General features: G+C 41.1%; 1 protein-coding gene and 1 long non-coding RNA gene across 4 annotated transcripts; one reads left to right on the top strand and one right to left on the bottom strand.

Annotated features, from left to right (window-relative positions):
- Nucleotides 1–878: 878 nt before the first annotated feature.
- Nucleotides 879–2472, bottom strand: LOC145452312 (adenosylhomocysteinase-like). The gene has a single exon (XM_080330519.1). The coding sequence runs from the start codon at nt 2407–2409 to the stop codon at nt 1099–1101; it is 1311 nt and encodes a 436-aa protein (XP_080186645.1). The 5' UTR covers nt 2410–2472; the 3' UTR covers nt 879–1098.
- Nucleotides 2473–5837: 3365 nt separating this feature from the next.
- LOC145452349 (uncharacterized) lies at nt 5838–13806 on the top strand. Of its 3 annotated transcripts, XR_013919311.1 has the most exons (6): nt 5838–7462; nt 7964–8083; nt 8145–8334; nt 10197–10310; nt 11253–11356; nt 13068–13806. It is a non-coding gene; the product is annotated as an uncharacterized LOC145452349 (long non-coding RNA). The 3 variants fall into 3 exon arrangements; XR_013919312.1 differs by lacking the exons at nt 5838–7462; nt 7964–8083 and having other exon boundaries at nt 8108–8334; XR_013919310.1 differs by lacking the exons at nt 5838–7462; nt 7964–8083; nt 8145–8334 and having other exon boundaries at nt 9561–10310.
- Nucleotides 13807–19199: the final 5393 nt, after the last annotated feature.

Genomic DNA, 19199 nt, shown 5'->3' with positions numbered 1-19199 from the left:
CGACGACCGGGTCACGATTGCAACACTGCAAGACAACCCCGGTGTGCAAGGTACTTGACAAGCTGATAGCAGACGGCCCCCGGTTCGTGAAGTGTTCGCTACCTCCTAGCATTCCACGAGCTGAAGTGCTACCATTTCATACCACGCGAGCGAATTGGGCCTAAAATGCTGTTAATCCCTGAAAGACAGATAACTGGGTGAAAACTTGATAATTTTCGATTTGTAATTAGAATAATTAGAGCGAAATTCCGGTAATTTAATTCTAATCGCACTTGTGAGCGAGATAGTGTGATGTTGATGCGTCCGGCTTCTCGTCGTGGGTGCGATCCCCTGCCTGGTAAGACCAAAGACTCGAAAACTGGTATTTCCAGCTATCCTGCTAGGCATATCGATGGTGCAGGCGAAAAGGAATATCATATATCTCTTTGAAATGTTTTTATGCTCTGTTTTTATTCCAAGCAAATTTCTAGTATTCCTAAAAATGCTACAGGAGACATAAGTGCCATATTAGCCAAGCTTGGTGAACACTTGTTATTGTCATGCTGATGAGAATGAACCGTGACTTATTGATCTGAACTGAAGTTGATTTGTTGTAATTTATAATTGAAATTTGATTCTTTCTTGGTTTTCCTGAAAATGCTACAGCAGAAATAAGTGCGAAACGGAACAAGCTTGCTCTACATCAGCCATTCTCACGCTTGTGCTTGATATGAACTGAGGTTGAATTCTACAAATGAATTTAATGCAGCTTCCAGCTTTGTGCGAATTCGATAATTCTCATCGTATTTTGGACTGGCTTAAAATTTTCTAGCCCTAAAACTATGGCAGAGTGCACTGCACCGTTTAGATAGCTACCATGAAGGAGTCGAGCACATGTGTACCTTGGCACAATTCTTGTTTGAATTACGAAACTCAACATGAGCTGTTGCAGGCACAGTACTATACAAACAAGCAGTGGCATGATAGAGGAACGAGCGAGATAACACATTTCACAATCGAGGACAGAATAAACATTGACAGGCAACGTTGCATTTAACGAAGAAAATAGATTAATTAGTAACTATTCTCAAGGTCTAGGAATGGAGATGGGCGATTTGATCAATAACGGTAGTGGCTTGGCTTGTATGGTCCATTGGCTGGGATTCCAAGGTATTGGGCTTGGTTGTCTGACAATTTTGTCAGTTCCACTCCAAGATGATCAAGATGAAGTGCGGCCACCTGTTCGTCGAGCTGCTTCGGCAGCATGTAGACCTTTCCTTTTTGGTATTTGCTGTATTTCTCGTTTCCGGACCAGAGCTCAATTTGAGCTAAGGTTTGATTCGTGAAAGAATTGCTCATTACGAAACTGGGATGTCCCGTGGCGCATCCGAGATTGACGAGTCTTCCTTCTGCGAGCAAAATTACGTGCTTTCCGCTGGGCATGAGGTAACGGTCTACTTGCGGCTTGACGTTGACTTTTTCCTTGCAGTTATCGTTAAGCCATTGCACGTCGAGTTCACAATCAAAATGTCCAATGTTGCAGACAATCGCATCATTTGGTAGTTGCTGGAAGATACTTGCTGTGACGATATCTTTACAACCGGTGGTGGTTACAATGATATTTGCGCGGCTGGCAGCTTTTTCCATTGTGGTTACCTCGAAACCTTCCATTGCTGCCTGCAAGGCATTGATCGGATCGATTTCAGTGATAATAACCCGACAGCCAAAAGCTTTTAGGGAGAACGCACTGCCTTTGCCAACATCACCATATCCAGCAACTACAGCAACTTTACCCGCTAACATGACATCTGTAGCACGCTTGATTCCATCAACTAACGATTCTCTGCAACCGTACAGATTATCAAACTTGCTCTTGGTGACCGAATCGTTTACATTGATTGCAGGGCACTTCAAAGATCCTTTTTCCATCATCTTGTACAAATTGTGGACACCGGTTGTTGTTTCTTCGGAAACTCCCAATATTCCCTCAAGGTACTGCGGGTATTTCTCGTGAACAAGGTTAGTTAGGTCGCCGCCGTCGTCGAGGATCATGTTCAAGGGTTTGTTGTCCTTGAAAACCAAGGTTTGCTCAATGCACCAGATGTATTCATCATCTGTCTCTCCCTTCCAAGCGTAGACAGGTACACCGGTGGCGGCAATGGCAGCCGCGGCGTGGTCCTGGGTCGAGAAGATGTTACAAGACGACCACTGAACCTCAGCCCCCAACTCTGTCAAAGTTTCGATAAGTACAGCGGTTTGGATCGTCATGTGGAGGCAACCTGCGATTCTTGCACCTTTCAGGGGCTTTGATGGACCGTACAGCTTACGAAGCGACATCAACCCTGGCATCTCATTCTGAGCGATCTCGATTTCCTTCCTACCGAATTCGGCCAAGCCGATATCTGCAACTTTGTAAGGGACAGGTGCCATAATCACACAGACGCTACCGTTGTTTCGACAGAGGTAAAGCGAAATGACAGATTTCGCGCTCGCCGCGTTTATATATGCTTGGAGATGCACTAGCGCGTGGTAGATCCACAGAGCTATAGAACCGAAACGTGAGCCATAAAAATATAGATAACTAACCTACGGATAGATATGCATTACCGTTCGTCACGCTTACTTGCCCGGAGTTAATTACTGCTCAGCAATCTGAACCCAACATAATTGCTAATCCCATTGCTGACGACCCGAGCGCTCAAATTAAGTAACGTTAATCTTATTTGAAAGCTAGTGTCGCGCTGATTCTGAAAATATACATTAAAATTTTATCAGGGCAATGGAACCCCTTCGAAATAGCCTTTAAAGCCTGAAAATGGGCATTGTTCTAAACGATCGCAACCACGCTAGGGTCATTGTTATGGTCATTGTGCTACGTCGCGACCATTGTTTAGAACAATGCCGATTTCAAGACTTTGAAGGTTATTCAATCAATCAATCAGGTTTATTAATATTTTCATCGTTTCAAAACATCACAAGACTGCGATACAATGAAAAAATAGGAAGGTGTCGAAACAACTTGGAGTAGCCATTAAGATCAGACACCCACCTTAGCCTAGGCGAAGTAAATAAGAGGCATGCACACTGAATGAAAAGTAATGCAGAGAATATAAGACGCAAGCGACAAAATGAGGTGGCATGTGGCGGAGGGCGAGGTCGATGTTAGGTCGTGGTCCGGTAGTCCTGAAGACTGGCTAGTATTTCGAGGCTAGTATTTCGAGGGGGTTCCGTTGTCTTGACGAAATTTTAATGTATATTTTCAGAATCAGCGCGACAGTAGCTTTCAAATAAGATCAACTTTACTTAATTTGAGCGCTCGGGTCGTCAGCTATGGGATTTGCAGTTATGCTGCGTTCAGATTGCTGAGCAGTAATTATCTCCGGGCAAGCAAGCGTGACGACTGGTGTTGCGTATCTATCCGTAGGTTAGTTATCTATAACAAAAATATACCTTGAGTGTCCGAAACGTGTGAGCCATAAAAACATACCTTGAGTGTTGCTAATGATATAAATAATAGAATGAAATTTCAGCTACTTTGTAATTCTGAATTACGCAACTAAATGAATTCTCGCTTTTATTTCATCCTAGTGCGGTAAGGCGAGCAGATGTCAAATATTTGCTACTATTGATTTCTGAGAATTCAAGTCGAAATACAAGCATTTCTTCTAAATGAATACTAGCCAGTCTTCAGGATTACCGACTTAACATCGACCCCGCTCTCCGCCACATGCCACCTCATTTTGTCGCTTGCGTCTTATATTCTCTGCATTACTTTTCACAGTGTGCACTGTGCATGCCTCTTATTTACTTCGCCTAGGTGGTTGTTTGATCTTAAAGACTACTCCAAGTTGTTTCGACACCTTCCTATCTTTTCATTGTATCGCAGTCTTGTGACGATGAAAATAATAATAAACCTGATTGACTGATTGATTGACTGACTGAGAAGCCGCGAATCCGTCCGTCAGCTTGGGTCTCTGAGAGCCTGTACTGTTCAGCTAAGATATGATTTAGCCGTAGTGCATATATCCTTCACAAATGCTATGCTGCTTTGCTGAATCATATTTACTTGTACCTTTGACATGCCAACTTTAGAGTGCTACCACTCCTATCACAAAGGTGTCCACTGTCCACTGTCAGTCTTCGGTTGTCGAGCTGACGATTTTTCTTTTGGGATGAAACCAAAATTCACTTCTAGTCATAACTATCCAAAAATATCAAAAACAAAAATTACGAATATCTGAATCTAAATCTGCTATAGCAACCGAATCCGAACCGACTGTAAGTTCATCCGAGTTCGTCCGATCTTAGATTTAAGAAACATCAGTCATCACTGCATGGCAGGTTTCACTAGACGAAAATATATACTTAGCCTCGGAGACAGGCTTCTCGTGGTAGGTTTGCAAAGTGCAACATTTTCCGGGCACCATATGATAATACAATCATTGATAAAGTTCGTGATGCTGATCAGTATTCAGTCGACTGAAAGGGGAATACAGTTCATCATCGACCCCCTGGCGTACAAAGCCCTGGTTGTTGAGCTACACCCACCAATGAAATTCTATAGGAGTGTCAAAAACTTCCGATGAATTTGCCACTGGTGCGGATGACGAGATTGCCTTTTTTCAATTTCAACATGCGCAATGCGCATCTGTAGTGTAGCTTTTAACATTTATTTAACAGTAATCGCAATAATAGAAGGAACAAGAACTAAACATCTAAGACGAAAAAGTCATATATAGTTAAACATTGTATTGTGGTGTACCTACACCAGCGGCACTTTTGGCCTTAAGATTTACTTCGGCCGAGCGAGATAGTGTTATGCGTCCGGCTTCTCGATTGGTAGGTCGTGGGTTCGATCCCCAGCCGGGTCGTACCAAAGACTCGAAAATTGGTATCCGCAGCTATCCTGCTAGGCGCTCAGCAATCACGGATAGCATGGAGGAGAACAAAAACGGGGGCGCAGACTAGATGACCTCATGGCCGTATCGCAACCCCGTCGTCCAATCATCTCTATGGTGCAGGCGAAAAAGAATATCATATATCTCTCTCTCAGTCGTAAGCGGCCTAGATAATATCCTTGCTTAATTGGTAAGAAGTTAGCTGCGAAGCTCACCGTGTCATGCAACTGCGTAACAATGGGTCGCCTGGATAAGTGGTTCCCGATCTTTTTTGACTCATCCGGGGCCTACGAATATTGTAGGGCCCTACTCATCGACTCCTTATCATTATCAACATAGGCCAGGCCTATATATCTTTATCGCCCCATATAGACCCTATATAAAAATATCTGAATTCTTTTCCGCATTATTCAAGTATGTTGTATCCACTTACTCAAGTAGTTTTTGCTTATGATACTTTTGCTTCAACACTTTTATCGCCTCGTCTATCGCCCTCTTTGCGAACAACTTTCCAATAGCGAAATCGGTATTATATGAACAGCATACGCGCGGGACTGTTGTAGAATACCGTAGATGTCGAGCACCATAAAATCGCCACAACAGTAGGCTAGGCCTGTGTCACTATTGCATCCGAGTACAAATCATTATTCGCGTAGGCTTTGAATCTGGTCATGACATTCATTTATGCGTGCATTTTACGCATAAATAAGCAATTTTCCAGATATTGTAAAATTTTATCCTATGCTAGATATATTTACGGTCTGAAGAAAGAGGGGAACCAGACTCATTCGAGATTAAGATCGAACACTGCTGCTACATCGGGCATCAGGCTGATGACATCAGGCATTCGTTTCGACATCCTTCTATATCTGTTCACTACATCGCATTGTGCATTGTGCATCACATGTGCATTCTGTCTTGGGCGGATTATAATCATAGTAGGCTACTGCTGATCGATTGATTGAGTACACTGTAAATTCACAGCGCTGAATGACATACAACATTGTGCATAGGTATATACAATATTTGGCTGACACATATTATTGGCTGAGATCTGACATCGAGAATCCGCCATGTTGTGTGCACGTCCACACATCATCAAGGAATGTTATAAGATGTAGGTTCATGCTCATATGATGTGTCTATGAGCTCACATGTATATCAGTAGTCATTCCGAACGAATTTTATGCGGTGTCAAACATTCATACCGGATATCAATTGGGAAGGAATTCGAAAAGCCTCGCAAAATGTGATTTTATAGAATGTAAGCGTGGAATGCCAACGACCGATTTTGCAGCTTCGTTCCGCTTCGCTGAAGCTTTACTCAGACTTTTTTTGCGGCAGCTACTGTGGGATTTCTGGCAATCCAAAAGTTGTCTTCCAGAGCTCAGAATTTACTGAATCTGGCCTCGATCGAAAGCTACTGTCGCACTGATTCCGAAATTATCAATCAAAATACGGTCAGGCTCCGTACTGAGATGAAAAATCACTCTCAACATCTAAAATCTGCATTGTTCAGAACAATCGGATGACCGCAAAACAATGACCCATTGCGACTCTTCGATTGTTCGGACAATGCCGATAACTCACACTTGGAGGGCGAATTCTAAGCGGTTCAGTGCCTGATCATATTTTCATTAATATTTTCGGAGTCAGTGTGACAGTAGCTTTCGATCAATATGAGATTGAGTTAATTCTGCGCTCTGGAAGACGACTTTTGGATTGCCATAAATCCCACAGTTGCTGCCGTAAAATAAGTCCGAGTAAAGCTTCAGCGAAGCGGAACGAAGCTGCAAAATCGGTCGTTGCCATTCCACGTTTACATTCTATAGTGATTTGATCGGTATGGTTATTGACCCGAAGCTATAGATTTTCCATCAGGCTGCAGTGTTTAATTAGTAATAATATTACTGATATAACTAACCAAGGTTGTAGCCGACGGTGGTGCCGGGCTAGAAGCAAATAGGTAGGTGATCAGATATTTATGGTCGTGCTGTACCAATACTTGACTGACGACTCGCTTTCTTGAGGTTTGCTCTGATCGGACTTTACATACCTACGATACTCACGTTACTCCTTGATGTTAGTGTTACTTTCTTAAATGTTCTTATAGTTAATCGCTTGTTTCTCATTACAGTTTATTATAAACAAATTATCAGATCAACATACCAAAAGATTGCGATAAAATAAAAAGGTGATCGTATTATTTTCCTGCCGAAGTTACTGAAGAAATTTGTAATACCAATATGTATGAAACACCGCGACGCTGAACATTTTACTTGTATCCGGCACCGCTGCCATTGCCATCGAACAACAGTATAGCAATCATTCAGTCATTAGTAGTACCCGTTGTATTTTATTATTGATGAAATGGAAAATGGACTCTGTCTCTCCTTTACGCATGACTTACTGAGTCACGTGACTGTATGACGCAATCGATCGATACCACGCAGGATCGGAGTGAGTGAGGTAAATCGTGAATCTTTCGGTCTTAGTTACGTGAATCTAAATAGCATATAGCGAGGAAATGGAGATGTATTTGGTGCAAAACGGAATCAAGAGGGAGCACATTGATTTACTGCAAGGTAATTCGTGTATGTAAATTTTCAACATCTGTAAATTAAGTCATGTTCATGTTATCGAGTTTCACACACAGCGCCCAGCGGGATGAGTTGATATAGATTACCTATTTTCGATCTAGCAGCTTGATGCACCATAAAAATGTGAGCTCATGCTGTTTAATAATTTCATCTGAAGATATATATTTGTAGACCTAGTGATGAAACCTCACAGACAGATGAAGTTATGCTGTACATCTTGCTTTGCAGTTGACCTGTTTCAATTACTTGATATGGTTTGGTAGAATGTCTAATGTAAAGTGTTGGTTGTGCCCTTATATCGGAACTACCGATTTGCTGTCTACACATTTGTTGAGGCGTCACAGACAACATCCGAGTGTTGTCATGTCATGCAGGATCTGTGGCATAGCGTATTCAAAATATGAAAACACTGGACTTGTTTTGCTATGCAGCACCGACCTCTCTTGACTATGACCTGCTGTGCATTCATGATCATATGCTTTTCAGTATTACTTCTCGAAAAATCTTTCGCAAAAGTTGAGGAATCTCATGCGAAAGACAAAAGCATCTGGTAGGCCTACATCTTCATAGAGAGCGCCAGCTCAGCTTTGTGTCTATGCTCATCAGGTGATTGGGATGATGGTTATTCTTTTTTTTAATCATTCATAAGTTTCATGTTATTCAAAAGGTCGCCCTGATCTAACTATTGAAGATGCCAGGGTGCAGTTCGAAACAGAATTCAATAGACCTGGCGCCAATTGGCCGAATGTCATCGCTCTCATGAAGTACACTCATCACGACAGACGTAATCAGTTGAAGGTGCTAGAATTCGGTGGCGTTGCTGAAATTTTGAAGAGCAAGTGCAAGATATTAGACTGGTGAGTTCTTTCATTCCTTGAAGATGACTTTGAGTTGCAGTCATAACTTCGAAAATCAGTAAAATGAAATTGTTTGTGTGCCTCGGCAAATTGAAAATTGTATTGCCTATGTATTTTCCTATTGCATCAATATATACACTGTTTTCCTATTACACGACATGTGTACACTGTACAGTGTACACCAGAGGTCTCAAACTCAAATGTGCTCGCGGGCCAGTTTTCCGGTTTTGACGACGCCGCGGGCCGCAGGATTTAGGGGCATTCTATGTCTTTCCAGAGGCCTTATTTGGCGGGAATGAATTGTCATATTGAAAGTGATATGGGCGGATGAATGTATGATGCCATCAAAAAAGTTATCGGGTTATAATTTTGCAGCTACTATGAATATTTTGAATGTAACAGATTTATAATAGAGACTGATCTGAAATCAAAAAATTTTCGGTTGGGCATTGTAATTCCAATCCAGGATTCGGGTATACTTCTGATGAGTAGGCTATTAATCTCATGGCCAAATATCTTCAAATATAGGAGCAGATAAAAAATATAAATATATTAATGAATATGTCCTAGTGATTGGAATGTAGAAACCCCGAACGGCCCATTGTTGTTATATCGTTGGAGCGTACCACTATGGTACTCGATGCCTTTAGGTGGCCTCAATAACGTGGTTTAGCGACCAAAGATGTAACTAACAGATTGCCAATGGTTGCCATAACTACTTGCTTAGTTAGCGGAATACCAAGCTGCGACCTTCTGATCTATTACTATTCCCGCGATTAGTTCGTTGCGTCCATGGTTCTACTAAATTCACGGCATTCCGAGTCACCGCCAGTCCACTCAGTCATTTTCATTTTGCCAAAGAGTTAGCCCGTGTTTGAGTAATTCTAAGAAAGGTCGCGTCCAAGTTCAACTCACAAATTTCAGTCTCGAATCGTCTAAGGGTCAGGTTTTGTCCTCATGAATTGAAAATGTGGCGAAATAGTGAATCTTCCACTGCATGTCAGCGTTTACAATTGATGTGATAGTGAAGTTTAATGAATAGTTGCAGGCTTTCGGAGCAATTCAAGGGGGAATTTTCACTTTATAACCTGAAGAGACGTATGTGACACTTATAAATTGTCAAATTGATAAAAATCTAAAATGTCGTCACGGGCCGCACAAAATGCTCTGGCGGGCCGCATGCGGCCCGCGGGCCGCGTGTTTGAGACCTCTGGTGTACACTGTACCAGGCTTGGACAACTATAGAAAATTTTAAGCTCTTCCAAATTGAATTAGATTAGAATTAAAGGGAATTTTTATTTTCAAATTAGATTTTGCTCAATTTGCAAAAACTTGAAAATTGACAGAAATTATGAATGACAAGGAAATCCTGCAAAATTCAAGTCTACTTCATAGGAAGGAGCATGAGATTGGTTTGCGTCCGTGCACAATAGCTGAAAAGTTGGACGTGATGTTGCACGAGGCGGATATTTTTGTTAGCTCACTACCAAATACCATAGTCAATTAGGGATTTTCAGAAGAACAATGAATATGATGAGAATTAAAAGAGTATAGAAACTTTCTACTAATTAGGTTAGAATTAGATTAATGAGATTTCGTACTACTTGGGTGAAATTAGACAACTAGAATTATTTATTTGTCAAAGTCTGCACGGTATGGTGATACAATATGCTGAAAATAATTAAATTATTGTGATGAATAAATGAAGACAATCTAATTATGTTCGTATCAAGATAAGTTAGTGAATAACTATGTATTTTAAAATGAATATGGATGAATTTACTTACTCTAGCTAACGTGTTTTAACTGATGTGCATATTCATGACTAACAGCTCTGAGTAACGCGTTGTTATTCTCAATAGATCAGGCATGAGTTTCAACTGCTTGTTGATAGAAGTGTTGAAGAAATGCATGAGAAGTACATGGAAATTCTTCTCACTCTTGATAAAGTTTTTGGAGAGCAGACTGATCAAGAGGTTGGTATTATGTTTGATAATTAACAGTGCTACAGTCATAGGCGCCGAATTTTATTTTGGCATGGGGTGGCGGCAGGCGCGTAGCCAGGGGGTGTCGAGATCCCCTCTTTGAAACGTAAAACCACTTCCTTTTGAAATGAGCATTTTGACTCTAATATTCAACAAGTCGTATTATCAGTGTTACGCTGGGCCGCGACCAATTAGCGAGATTCGTCTGTGCACGCATGTCGCATCACACAATGCTACGCGACGCGATTTCCCGCTGAAATATTTTAAACGCGGCTTGCGGCTCTCATCAATGCGAATAATGCACTTCAATTTGTAGAAGGTGGACGTATATTTGTTCGTCAAATTGCGATAGGAGATGGTGTTTCTCAGAGCGCGCGATGAAATCGATGTTTCTAACGATGAGGTTACTTTAGTGAAATCAGCACGCTGTGCGAAATACATAGTAGTGATCAATTTTATCGGACTGGACAATCAACCGGCAAAGTTATGCTGATAAAGAAATTGCAGATATGCCGCAAACCCGCAATAATTACAATTACAGGGTGCGCTTGTCATACGTAAATACCCAGATTCGGCATTGGCAACGAGCATAATTTGTTCAGACACTGGCATAAGTTTTAATCAAAAAGATACATAAACACGAACTGTTTGGGGAAAGTGTTTCGGCGGACAGTAGTAAGGCCTGCACGCGGACGCGCTATATCAAACCCCCCATGATAGTGCACATGAGATATTGATAACCCATTTTGCATACAAATGATTCTCGCTAATTTGCAGTAGGACTACGCAGCATCGATAATACGAATTAGTGAATTGGCATTTCAAAAGGATGGGCTGGAATGGAAGCATTTGAAGTGCAGGAATGTCCCTCACCTGTATATTATGATTCTTATTAGTCCTTCACCTGTTTATTATGATTCTACTTGTTTGCAGGGAAATGAAGACGATGAAATTCATGTCCTGCTCAAACTGCAGTACCTCTCACAGACAAGAAAATAAAGTCGAACCATGGTTTGAGTGCGATATGTCTTTGTCAGGTAATATTTGCTACCTGTCTAATATGGATCTGCTTCAGTTCAGATATATATAGAAGTTCTATAAAATAGAATCCTTATATATGATAGGGATTCTTGAGCCGTTCCAAAACGAAGGTGTATTATGTTATGCTAAACACCGCGCTTGCCGTAATGGAGCTGCAGAATTTCGCATTAAGGCCAACTGACTTGGCTGCGCGTCATCCATTCTTAACCCGTTACGGAAATATAGAAGTCGCGGCGAGTAAAGCGATGGTGACGTTATCACACCAGAAATTTCACAACAGGTTAGGAAACGCGGAAGCTAGAGCGTAACAGGTCCTATGCGAAATTCATTTAATTTATGTTTATCATATTTTGGAATAGGGAAAGGAGGATTTTCACAGTAACAGTACTGGAGTTGCCAAAAAAGGAAGACATTTAGGCGTCCTAGGACGACAATTTCAAAAACCTGAAAAGGAGTACAAATCCTTCTAAAGGAGGTCGTATGGTAACCCTAATTTTTTCTCGACCCGCGAGTTAATTTGAGACCACATCATTCGTATAGCGCAGTGCCCCATTCAAATTAACCAACTAACAATTTATGATCGAACAAGGTCCGTGGTACATTGGTACCCCTTAAGATTCTGATGATGTAGAGAAATTTATGCATCTGATCACAGTCGGTGCATCTAATAATGCTTCGATTTATAATCGAATAATATAATATGAAGGAAATATGTCGTACACGCCCTATGTCCTAAAGAAATAGAATACACTAGGCCCGATTTTGACATAAATCTCCTGACTGAACATCTTCCGTTGAATGTCGCATCTAAACCACCTTGGCGTGTACGACATATTTCCTTCATAACATCGGGTGATAACGATATAAAATTCGATATCTGTGTGATGTTCTTATGAAAATTTCAATAAATTGAAACTCTATTGCGGTGACGTTCTGAAGAAAATGGCTGCGGCCTAAATTTTTCTCGTTTGCCCTTCAATTAGGGACGACATCATTTTTAGAGTGCAGTGCCCCTTCAGACTATTCGTTGATTCAACTACATTTATATTTTTAGTATGAGAAGCAGGGTCGTAACCAAGTCACAAGGCTCCGAGTCACAACTCAATCTCACTTTTATAGGATTGACTCGAGTCAAGTTGAGTTATTTTCAATTCACCACCGAGTCAAGTCCTAGTTCAAGTCAACAAGTAGAGGTTCGAGTCCGAGTCATGGTGTTATGACTCGAGTCCGAGTCCAAGTCATTGTGGTGACTGCTCAGTTTCCAGTTAAAGTCTTGTTAAATTCACTTTTTATCATTGTTTGGTGATATCGAATGGTTCGCATTTATAATACACTAATTTTCCTTACTTTTAGTAGTTTCTGGTCGCATTTTCAAGTGCCAGTACCAATAGAAGAAATGCCAATAGTGTGGTTATTTTAGTATTCTTCGAAATAACGATGAAATGTCTTTGTTGGCCGTCTGAGTCTCGATTCATATGACTTGGTTCGAGTCATGTGCAATGGCTCAAGTCCAAGTCGAGTCATTTTTTTGTTTTGAGAAATTGACTCGAGTCAAGTCGAGTCATCAGAAAGTCGTGACTCAAGTCATTACAACCCTGATGAGTAGTCTCATAAAAGCATTTCTAGCTGAAGTTGATCATGTGCTCTGGATTCGCACGTGAATATTTAGCAATATAATTTGAAGCTAACATATTGTTTTAATTCCAGGCACATACAGTCGATTAAACGACTTCAAAGTTGACTCCTCATCTTTTGATTGCACGTCATGTGAATGGAGATGAACAATCGTGGATTTCGGCCAATAGCATCACCGGCAAGCGCAGATCCGAAAACGAAAGAAGACCGTTTGAGAGGATAATTGATCTCGTAGCATGCTATTGCGCATGGGATCTTAGTTATCCCAAGGTCTTTCAAATAATGCCATTCATTCAACGTGTCCTTGTTGGTGATAAAAATTCGCGATTTCAGTCGAACAAGTTCGTCAATTTTTGGAAAAAATATCAAAATGTCCAGCAATCGATTGGAAAAATGTAGGCTAATTAATCTCCCCTGCTCCAAGTACTTGTACTGTGAGTACTACTTTCTAGGGCTGGGCAAAATCGAGTACCTGAGTGATTCGATTGTGAATCACGTAAAATGCTTCGAGTCGAGTATCACTCATTAAGACGTAATAACAGAATGTAATATGTCAAAGCTTAAATATGTACCTTTCATGCCACCACAAATAATATAATGCCTGTTATTGATCACATCAAAGATTGTTCGGCCATACGGGTTTCATTGCACTTTGTGACAATGTTGTGAGATGATCACGACTTGGGAAATATATATTTTCAGTAACGTTCGTAGCGTTGTACTGTATGTCGCCCATGCTGCGTTACGGCCAGTCAATGTTTCAAGGCTTTCACGGAAAAGTTGTATGGAAACTATAATTATCGTTGATAAATTAACGAGTACTCGAATCATTGTACCTAGCCCTACTGCTTTCTGTTGTCATGTAATGTACCTGTAGATATTGGATTTTGTTATTTTTTGCATTTGCACAATAATTCGTTTTTTTGTGGCTAGACTTTTGCTATGCCTTCAATTTGTAAACTTTTTGGTTTTAGTGGCACTGTACATTAAGGCTGTTCTAAAATAACATACTGCTGAGCCAAAATTGGTTTACTATGGTTTTTTAGCAATTCAATCATTTGATCATGTAACTAGTCAATTCGTGTGAAACAATATTTATGGGCAACATTACTGTACATACACTTTGCTTTAGTTCCGAATCCAGTTCTTTTATACTGTTATTACTGTTACATAGTATATTCATATTGAAATGAACCCGAATATTTTCTGTTGACACTTGTCAGTGGTAACTGGTAATCGTCAGCAAATCTAGTAGATATTTGGAAAGGACATTGTATATCAACAATCGTATCACAAAATATGACGTCATCAGCACGAAATTTCGAGAGAGAGCGTTCAGTGCACTATTCCCAGCTGGTACACGAAATCCTGTTGACAGAGTTTCGGCTGGTGTATTTTATACATGTCATTTCCGCTGCTATTAGTCCCTTTACTTCCATTATTGCGATTGGGTTGTTGTATATCTCTATGTTGACGTTGAGCGTTTCGCGAATGACTTGGAGGTTTTCTAGTACTTTGATTAGCACACTGTAGTTCACTTATCAAAATACACCAGCCGGAACTCTGTCAACAGTAGGAGTTCGTGTACCAGCTGCATCGGAATAGTGCACTGAACGCTCTCTCTCTCGAAATTTCATGCTGGTGACGTCATGTTTTGTGTTACGATTTTGTTGCTATACAATGTTCTTTCCAATTCTTTACTAGTTACTGACAATTGCCCCTGACGAGTGTCAGCCGAAAATATTTGGGCTCATTTCAATATGAACATATACTATTCAATTGTATATTGAAGTTCTGTACCTCCAAGAAGCTCTGTTATGACTGCATGAAATCCTGTCTTACTGTGTCAAAAAATTGTTGTTTTCAATTTTTAATGTCATATTTATAACGGCAATTTACACTTTTAACGTACATTTTACAACCGATTCTTTTAAAATACAATATTGTTTCAAGAGCCTGTGGAGGTATATCAGGTACATAATTTCGAGCTCTGCAGTCATAGGAACGGACATGCCACTTCAGACCACACAATATTATGACATACATCGCTACCACACAATGTGGCATCTAAAAAAAAATCGAATATTGTGTGTTTTTTAGGTGCATAAATGCATCATCATCATCATTGGTTTATTAGCAATTTTATCAGTTCAATACACCACAAAAAATGCGATACAATGAAAAGACAGGAAGATGTCGAAGCGACAAGGAGCAGTCTATGGAATCTGACACCCACCTTGGCCTAGGCGATCTAAAGAGGAGGCATGCACACTGAATGAAAGTAAAGAAGATAGTATAGAAAAAAAGAAAGCGACAATAAATAGGGCGGCATGTCATGGGAAGCGAGATCGATAGGTCAGTCGTGGTCCGGTAATCTTGAGGATGGACTGTATTTATTTAGTAGTAATTGCTTGTATTTCGACTTGAATGTGGACATGCTCGTCGACTGTCGGATGGCCGGCGGGATACTGTTCCACACATCAGGTCCGGCATATTTGATAGAGCGATGATCTTTTCGGTCGATCATATGATATTTGGACGACGTGCACGCGTTTCAGTTTACAGTGTAGGCTACCTTCTTTGTACTAGGATTCGAGCAGCATTCGAACGGCGTATTTCTGTTCTATTCATGTATTATGTTGTTACACGCCTTCGCCCTTTCCCAACCGTCGCCTAATACACGCAGAACCCATCCCTCACGAACGCATGCATTATATTAATAATCGTCAGATCATATTTTTATCAGATTAACACACACACAATATGATAATCAAGAAACAATTCGATGTAATGTAGAAATAGGAGGATGCCAAAACGATCATGCAGTTGCCGACTATTAATCTGGTATATCCACCTCGGCCTATGTAGTGCCCGATGAGAGAGAGAGAGAGAGATATGGTATTCTTTTTCGCCTGCACCATCGAGATGCTTTGACGACGGAGTTGCGATACGGCCCCATGAGGTCATCTAGTCTGCGCCCCCGTTATTTTTTCTCCTCCAAGCTATCCGTGAATGCTGAGCGCCTAGCAGGATAGCATGTCACAGTAGTTTTCCATGTTAATCTTTATTCGGAGGTCTTTACTAGACTCTAGCTCTTTCTCAGTTCCTTATTTTCGTTATTCTTGTTTCTCGTGTGTTTTTTTTTGTCGCCAAAGAACAGCGACATGGGGGAAGAGGATCTAGATCAGAGGTCTCAAACTCAAATGTGCTCGCGGGCCAATTTCCTATTTTTGATGGCGCCGCGGGCCGCACCACCAATAATCGGGGAATTCAATGTATTTCAAAGTAGGCCTTATTTCCGGGTTTCGAGCATAGCTCTACTCCAGATAACTAGGCTATATTGACATGTCATTACGGAAGTCAAATAGAATCAGCGTTTGATTTTACCTTCGAATGTTGGAACAGATCAATAACAACTTGAACATAATGGATCTGTGCAATAACAATAGACATGTGCAATCTCCGAAGAATCCGTTGGTGTTACAGCTGTGACGCGTAGGCTACGACAAGTCAATACTCGCCACATTAAATTGGCGATAATAACATATATAAAGATACCCAAGATGACACGGGATGTAACCAACTATACATCAAGGGGCGACATAATGCCAATGTCGGTTGCCTTACCTACATGCTTTGATATCTAAATAAGCTACGCAACTCAAGCTACGACCTTTTGATATTTTACTATTTCTCCTATCAGTTTGATAGTTTGTTCCGAGTGTCCTATATGGTGTGGACACAAGAAAATCTCACGGCTCAGTGAAATTGGTCTTTGTCACACTTTCCATTTGGTCAAAGGCAATTTGACGGTGGTTTTTGATCAATGGAAAGCTACCGCGGTACTGATTGCGAAAATATAAATTTTATTCTGTTTGTGGCCCTGGAACTCGCCAAAATAAGCCTCAAATGTTGCATTGTAAGTGAGTTTGGTATCGTGACGCAGCCATGCCGTCTGAGCAGATCAGAAGCAAATGCGCGCGAGAGTGAGAGTGCTAAAATCGCTTGCGTAACAATGGCCAATGCGCTTGCAGCATGCGGTGCTCCTCGCCAGCTCCCAGACGTCATTGCTGCATCACAATACTAAAGTCACATACAATGCAACACTCGAGGCTTATTTTGGGATATAAATTTATATTTTCGCAATCAGTACCGTGGTAGCTTTCGATTGATACTCATTTTATAAAATTTAGGCTAATTCAGGACAAGCCGGACAAAAATTACCGTCAAATAGCCTTCGACCAAATGGAAAGTGTGACGTAGGCCTACACCAATTTCACTGAGCCGTGAGATTTGCGTGGTTGTACCAAACCACGGCATTCCAAGTCACAAAAGTCCTTCTCTGATTATAAACGTTTGACGTGACGAGTACGAGTAATTCTACAGAGGGTCGCGTCCAAGACCAAATCACAATTTTCAGTCACGAATCATCAACGTGTCATGTTTTACCATATTAAACAAGTAATGTCACGTAATAGTTAATCTTCCACTGAGTAGTAACTTTTGAAAGTGATGTATTAGTGAAGTTTGATGAGTAGTTTCAGGCTTCTGGAGTAGTTTTAGAGCGAATTTTAAGTTCTCAAAAATTGGTAGTAAAATATTGTCGAATACTTCGAAATCCAAAATGCCGTCGCGGACCGCACAAAATGGTCTAGCGGGCCGCGTGTTTGAGACCTCTGATCTAGATTAAGCTCCGACGGCGGGATTTGAACGTGGGTTGCCAGCGTAAATGCATGGCGTCGAAGCTCATCACTACGATACCTCCCCAACATGTGATCATCATCCATGATGCGAGTCTCCTGATATAATCAAACTTGCGTTAAAATGACCCAAATCGAGTGTTTGCTTGTATTTAGAAAGGATAGAAGTACCAGTAGTCATCATCATCATCATTGGTTTATTAGCAATTTTATCAGTTCAATACACCACAAAAATGCGATACAATGAAGAGAAAGGAAGATGTCGAAGCGACTAGGAGTTGTCTATGGAATCGGACACCCACCTTGGCCTAGGCGATGTAAAGAGGCGGCATGCACACTGAATGGAAGTAAAGAAGATAGTATAGAAAAAAGAAAGCGACAAGAATAGGGCGGCATGTCATGGGAAGCGAGATCGATAGGTCAGTCGTGGTCCGGTAATCTTGAGGATGGACTGTATTTATTTAGTAGTAATTGCTTGTATTTCGACTTGAATGTGGACATGCTCGTCGACTGTCGGATGGCCGGCGGGATACTGTTCCACACATGAGGTCCGGCATATTTGATAGAGCGATGATCTTTTCGGTCGATCATATGATATTTGGACGACGTGGACGCGCGTGTGTTGTACTTGTGCGCTTTTGATTCAGAGGTAAAGAAGTCATTGAAATATTCGGGGCAACGACCGCAGTGAAACTGATACATAAACTTGGCGATTTCTAGTTTCCGCATATCTTCTATGTTTAGGACGCCGAATCTCTTCAGCAGCGACTTATTGGATGGGCAGCCAGGCCCCTTTGGGGCCCTAGCTATGATTCGGAGTACTTTATGCTGTAGTTTCTGCAGTGGCTTGAGTGCAGTTTTACTGGCAGCCCCCCAACAGAGGATGCCATAATGTAACTTCGATTGGATTAAGGATTTAAAGAGTATCAGAAGAACCCATGCTGGCATGAAGCGCCCAAGGCTGTAGAACAAGCCGCACTTCGGTGATAATTTAGTTTCTAGGGACTGAATATGACTCTTCCAGGACATGTTCGAGTCCAGTAAAACTCCGAGATATTTGGCATTATCTGTGTTGGAAACAGGCTGACCAGCGATATTAACGGTTAGATTATTTTTTAAATTTACTGTCAGCAATTGCGATTTCGAGGCGTTTATGCAAAGGTTGTTCTGGGTCTATGCTGGTAACTGCAAACTGCATGTGAGTACACGGCGCTTCGGAGGGATGGAGGGATTCAGGACCATCCGCAAAAGTTTTGAATCGAAAATAAAGCAATAAACGACTCATCGTCGGTCAACAAGAAATTAATCGACTTGATAGATGGTATGAAATTATTGAAGCGAATGGATATAAATACTAATTATACCACCGAAATATTACCTATCAATGAGGAAATAGTGCGTATAGTGCGAGTTTCGTTGATTGATAGCCTCTGTAAGGGTGCGCGGGCAGAGACTTTCAAAGTAGTCGCCGTCGGTGCTCAAGTAGAAGTAGAAGCAGAAGAAT

The sequence above is a fragment of the Botryllus schlosseri genome, chromosome 12, assembly GCF_051294905.1.
Source record: "Botryllus schlosseri isolate E-star chromosome 12, Bs_hap1, whole genome shotgun sequence".
In the NCBI taxonomy this organism is placed as follows: Eukaryota; Metazoa; Chordata; class Ascidiacea; order Stolidobranchia; family Styelidae; genus Botryllus; species Botryllus schlosseri.
The sequence above is the reverse complement of the archived record's forward strand: the minus strand, read 5'-3'. Positions and strand labels throughout refer to the sequence as shown.

Excerpts from the sequence above, each read along its gene's own strand:
- LOC145452312 (XM_080330519.1), bottom strand. The coding sequence starts at position 2,409 with ATGGCACCTGTCCCTTACAAAGTTGCAGATATCGGCTTGGCCGAATTC.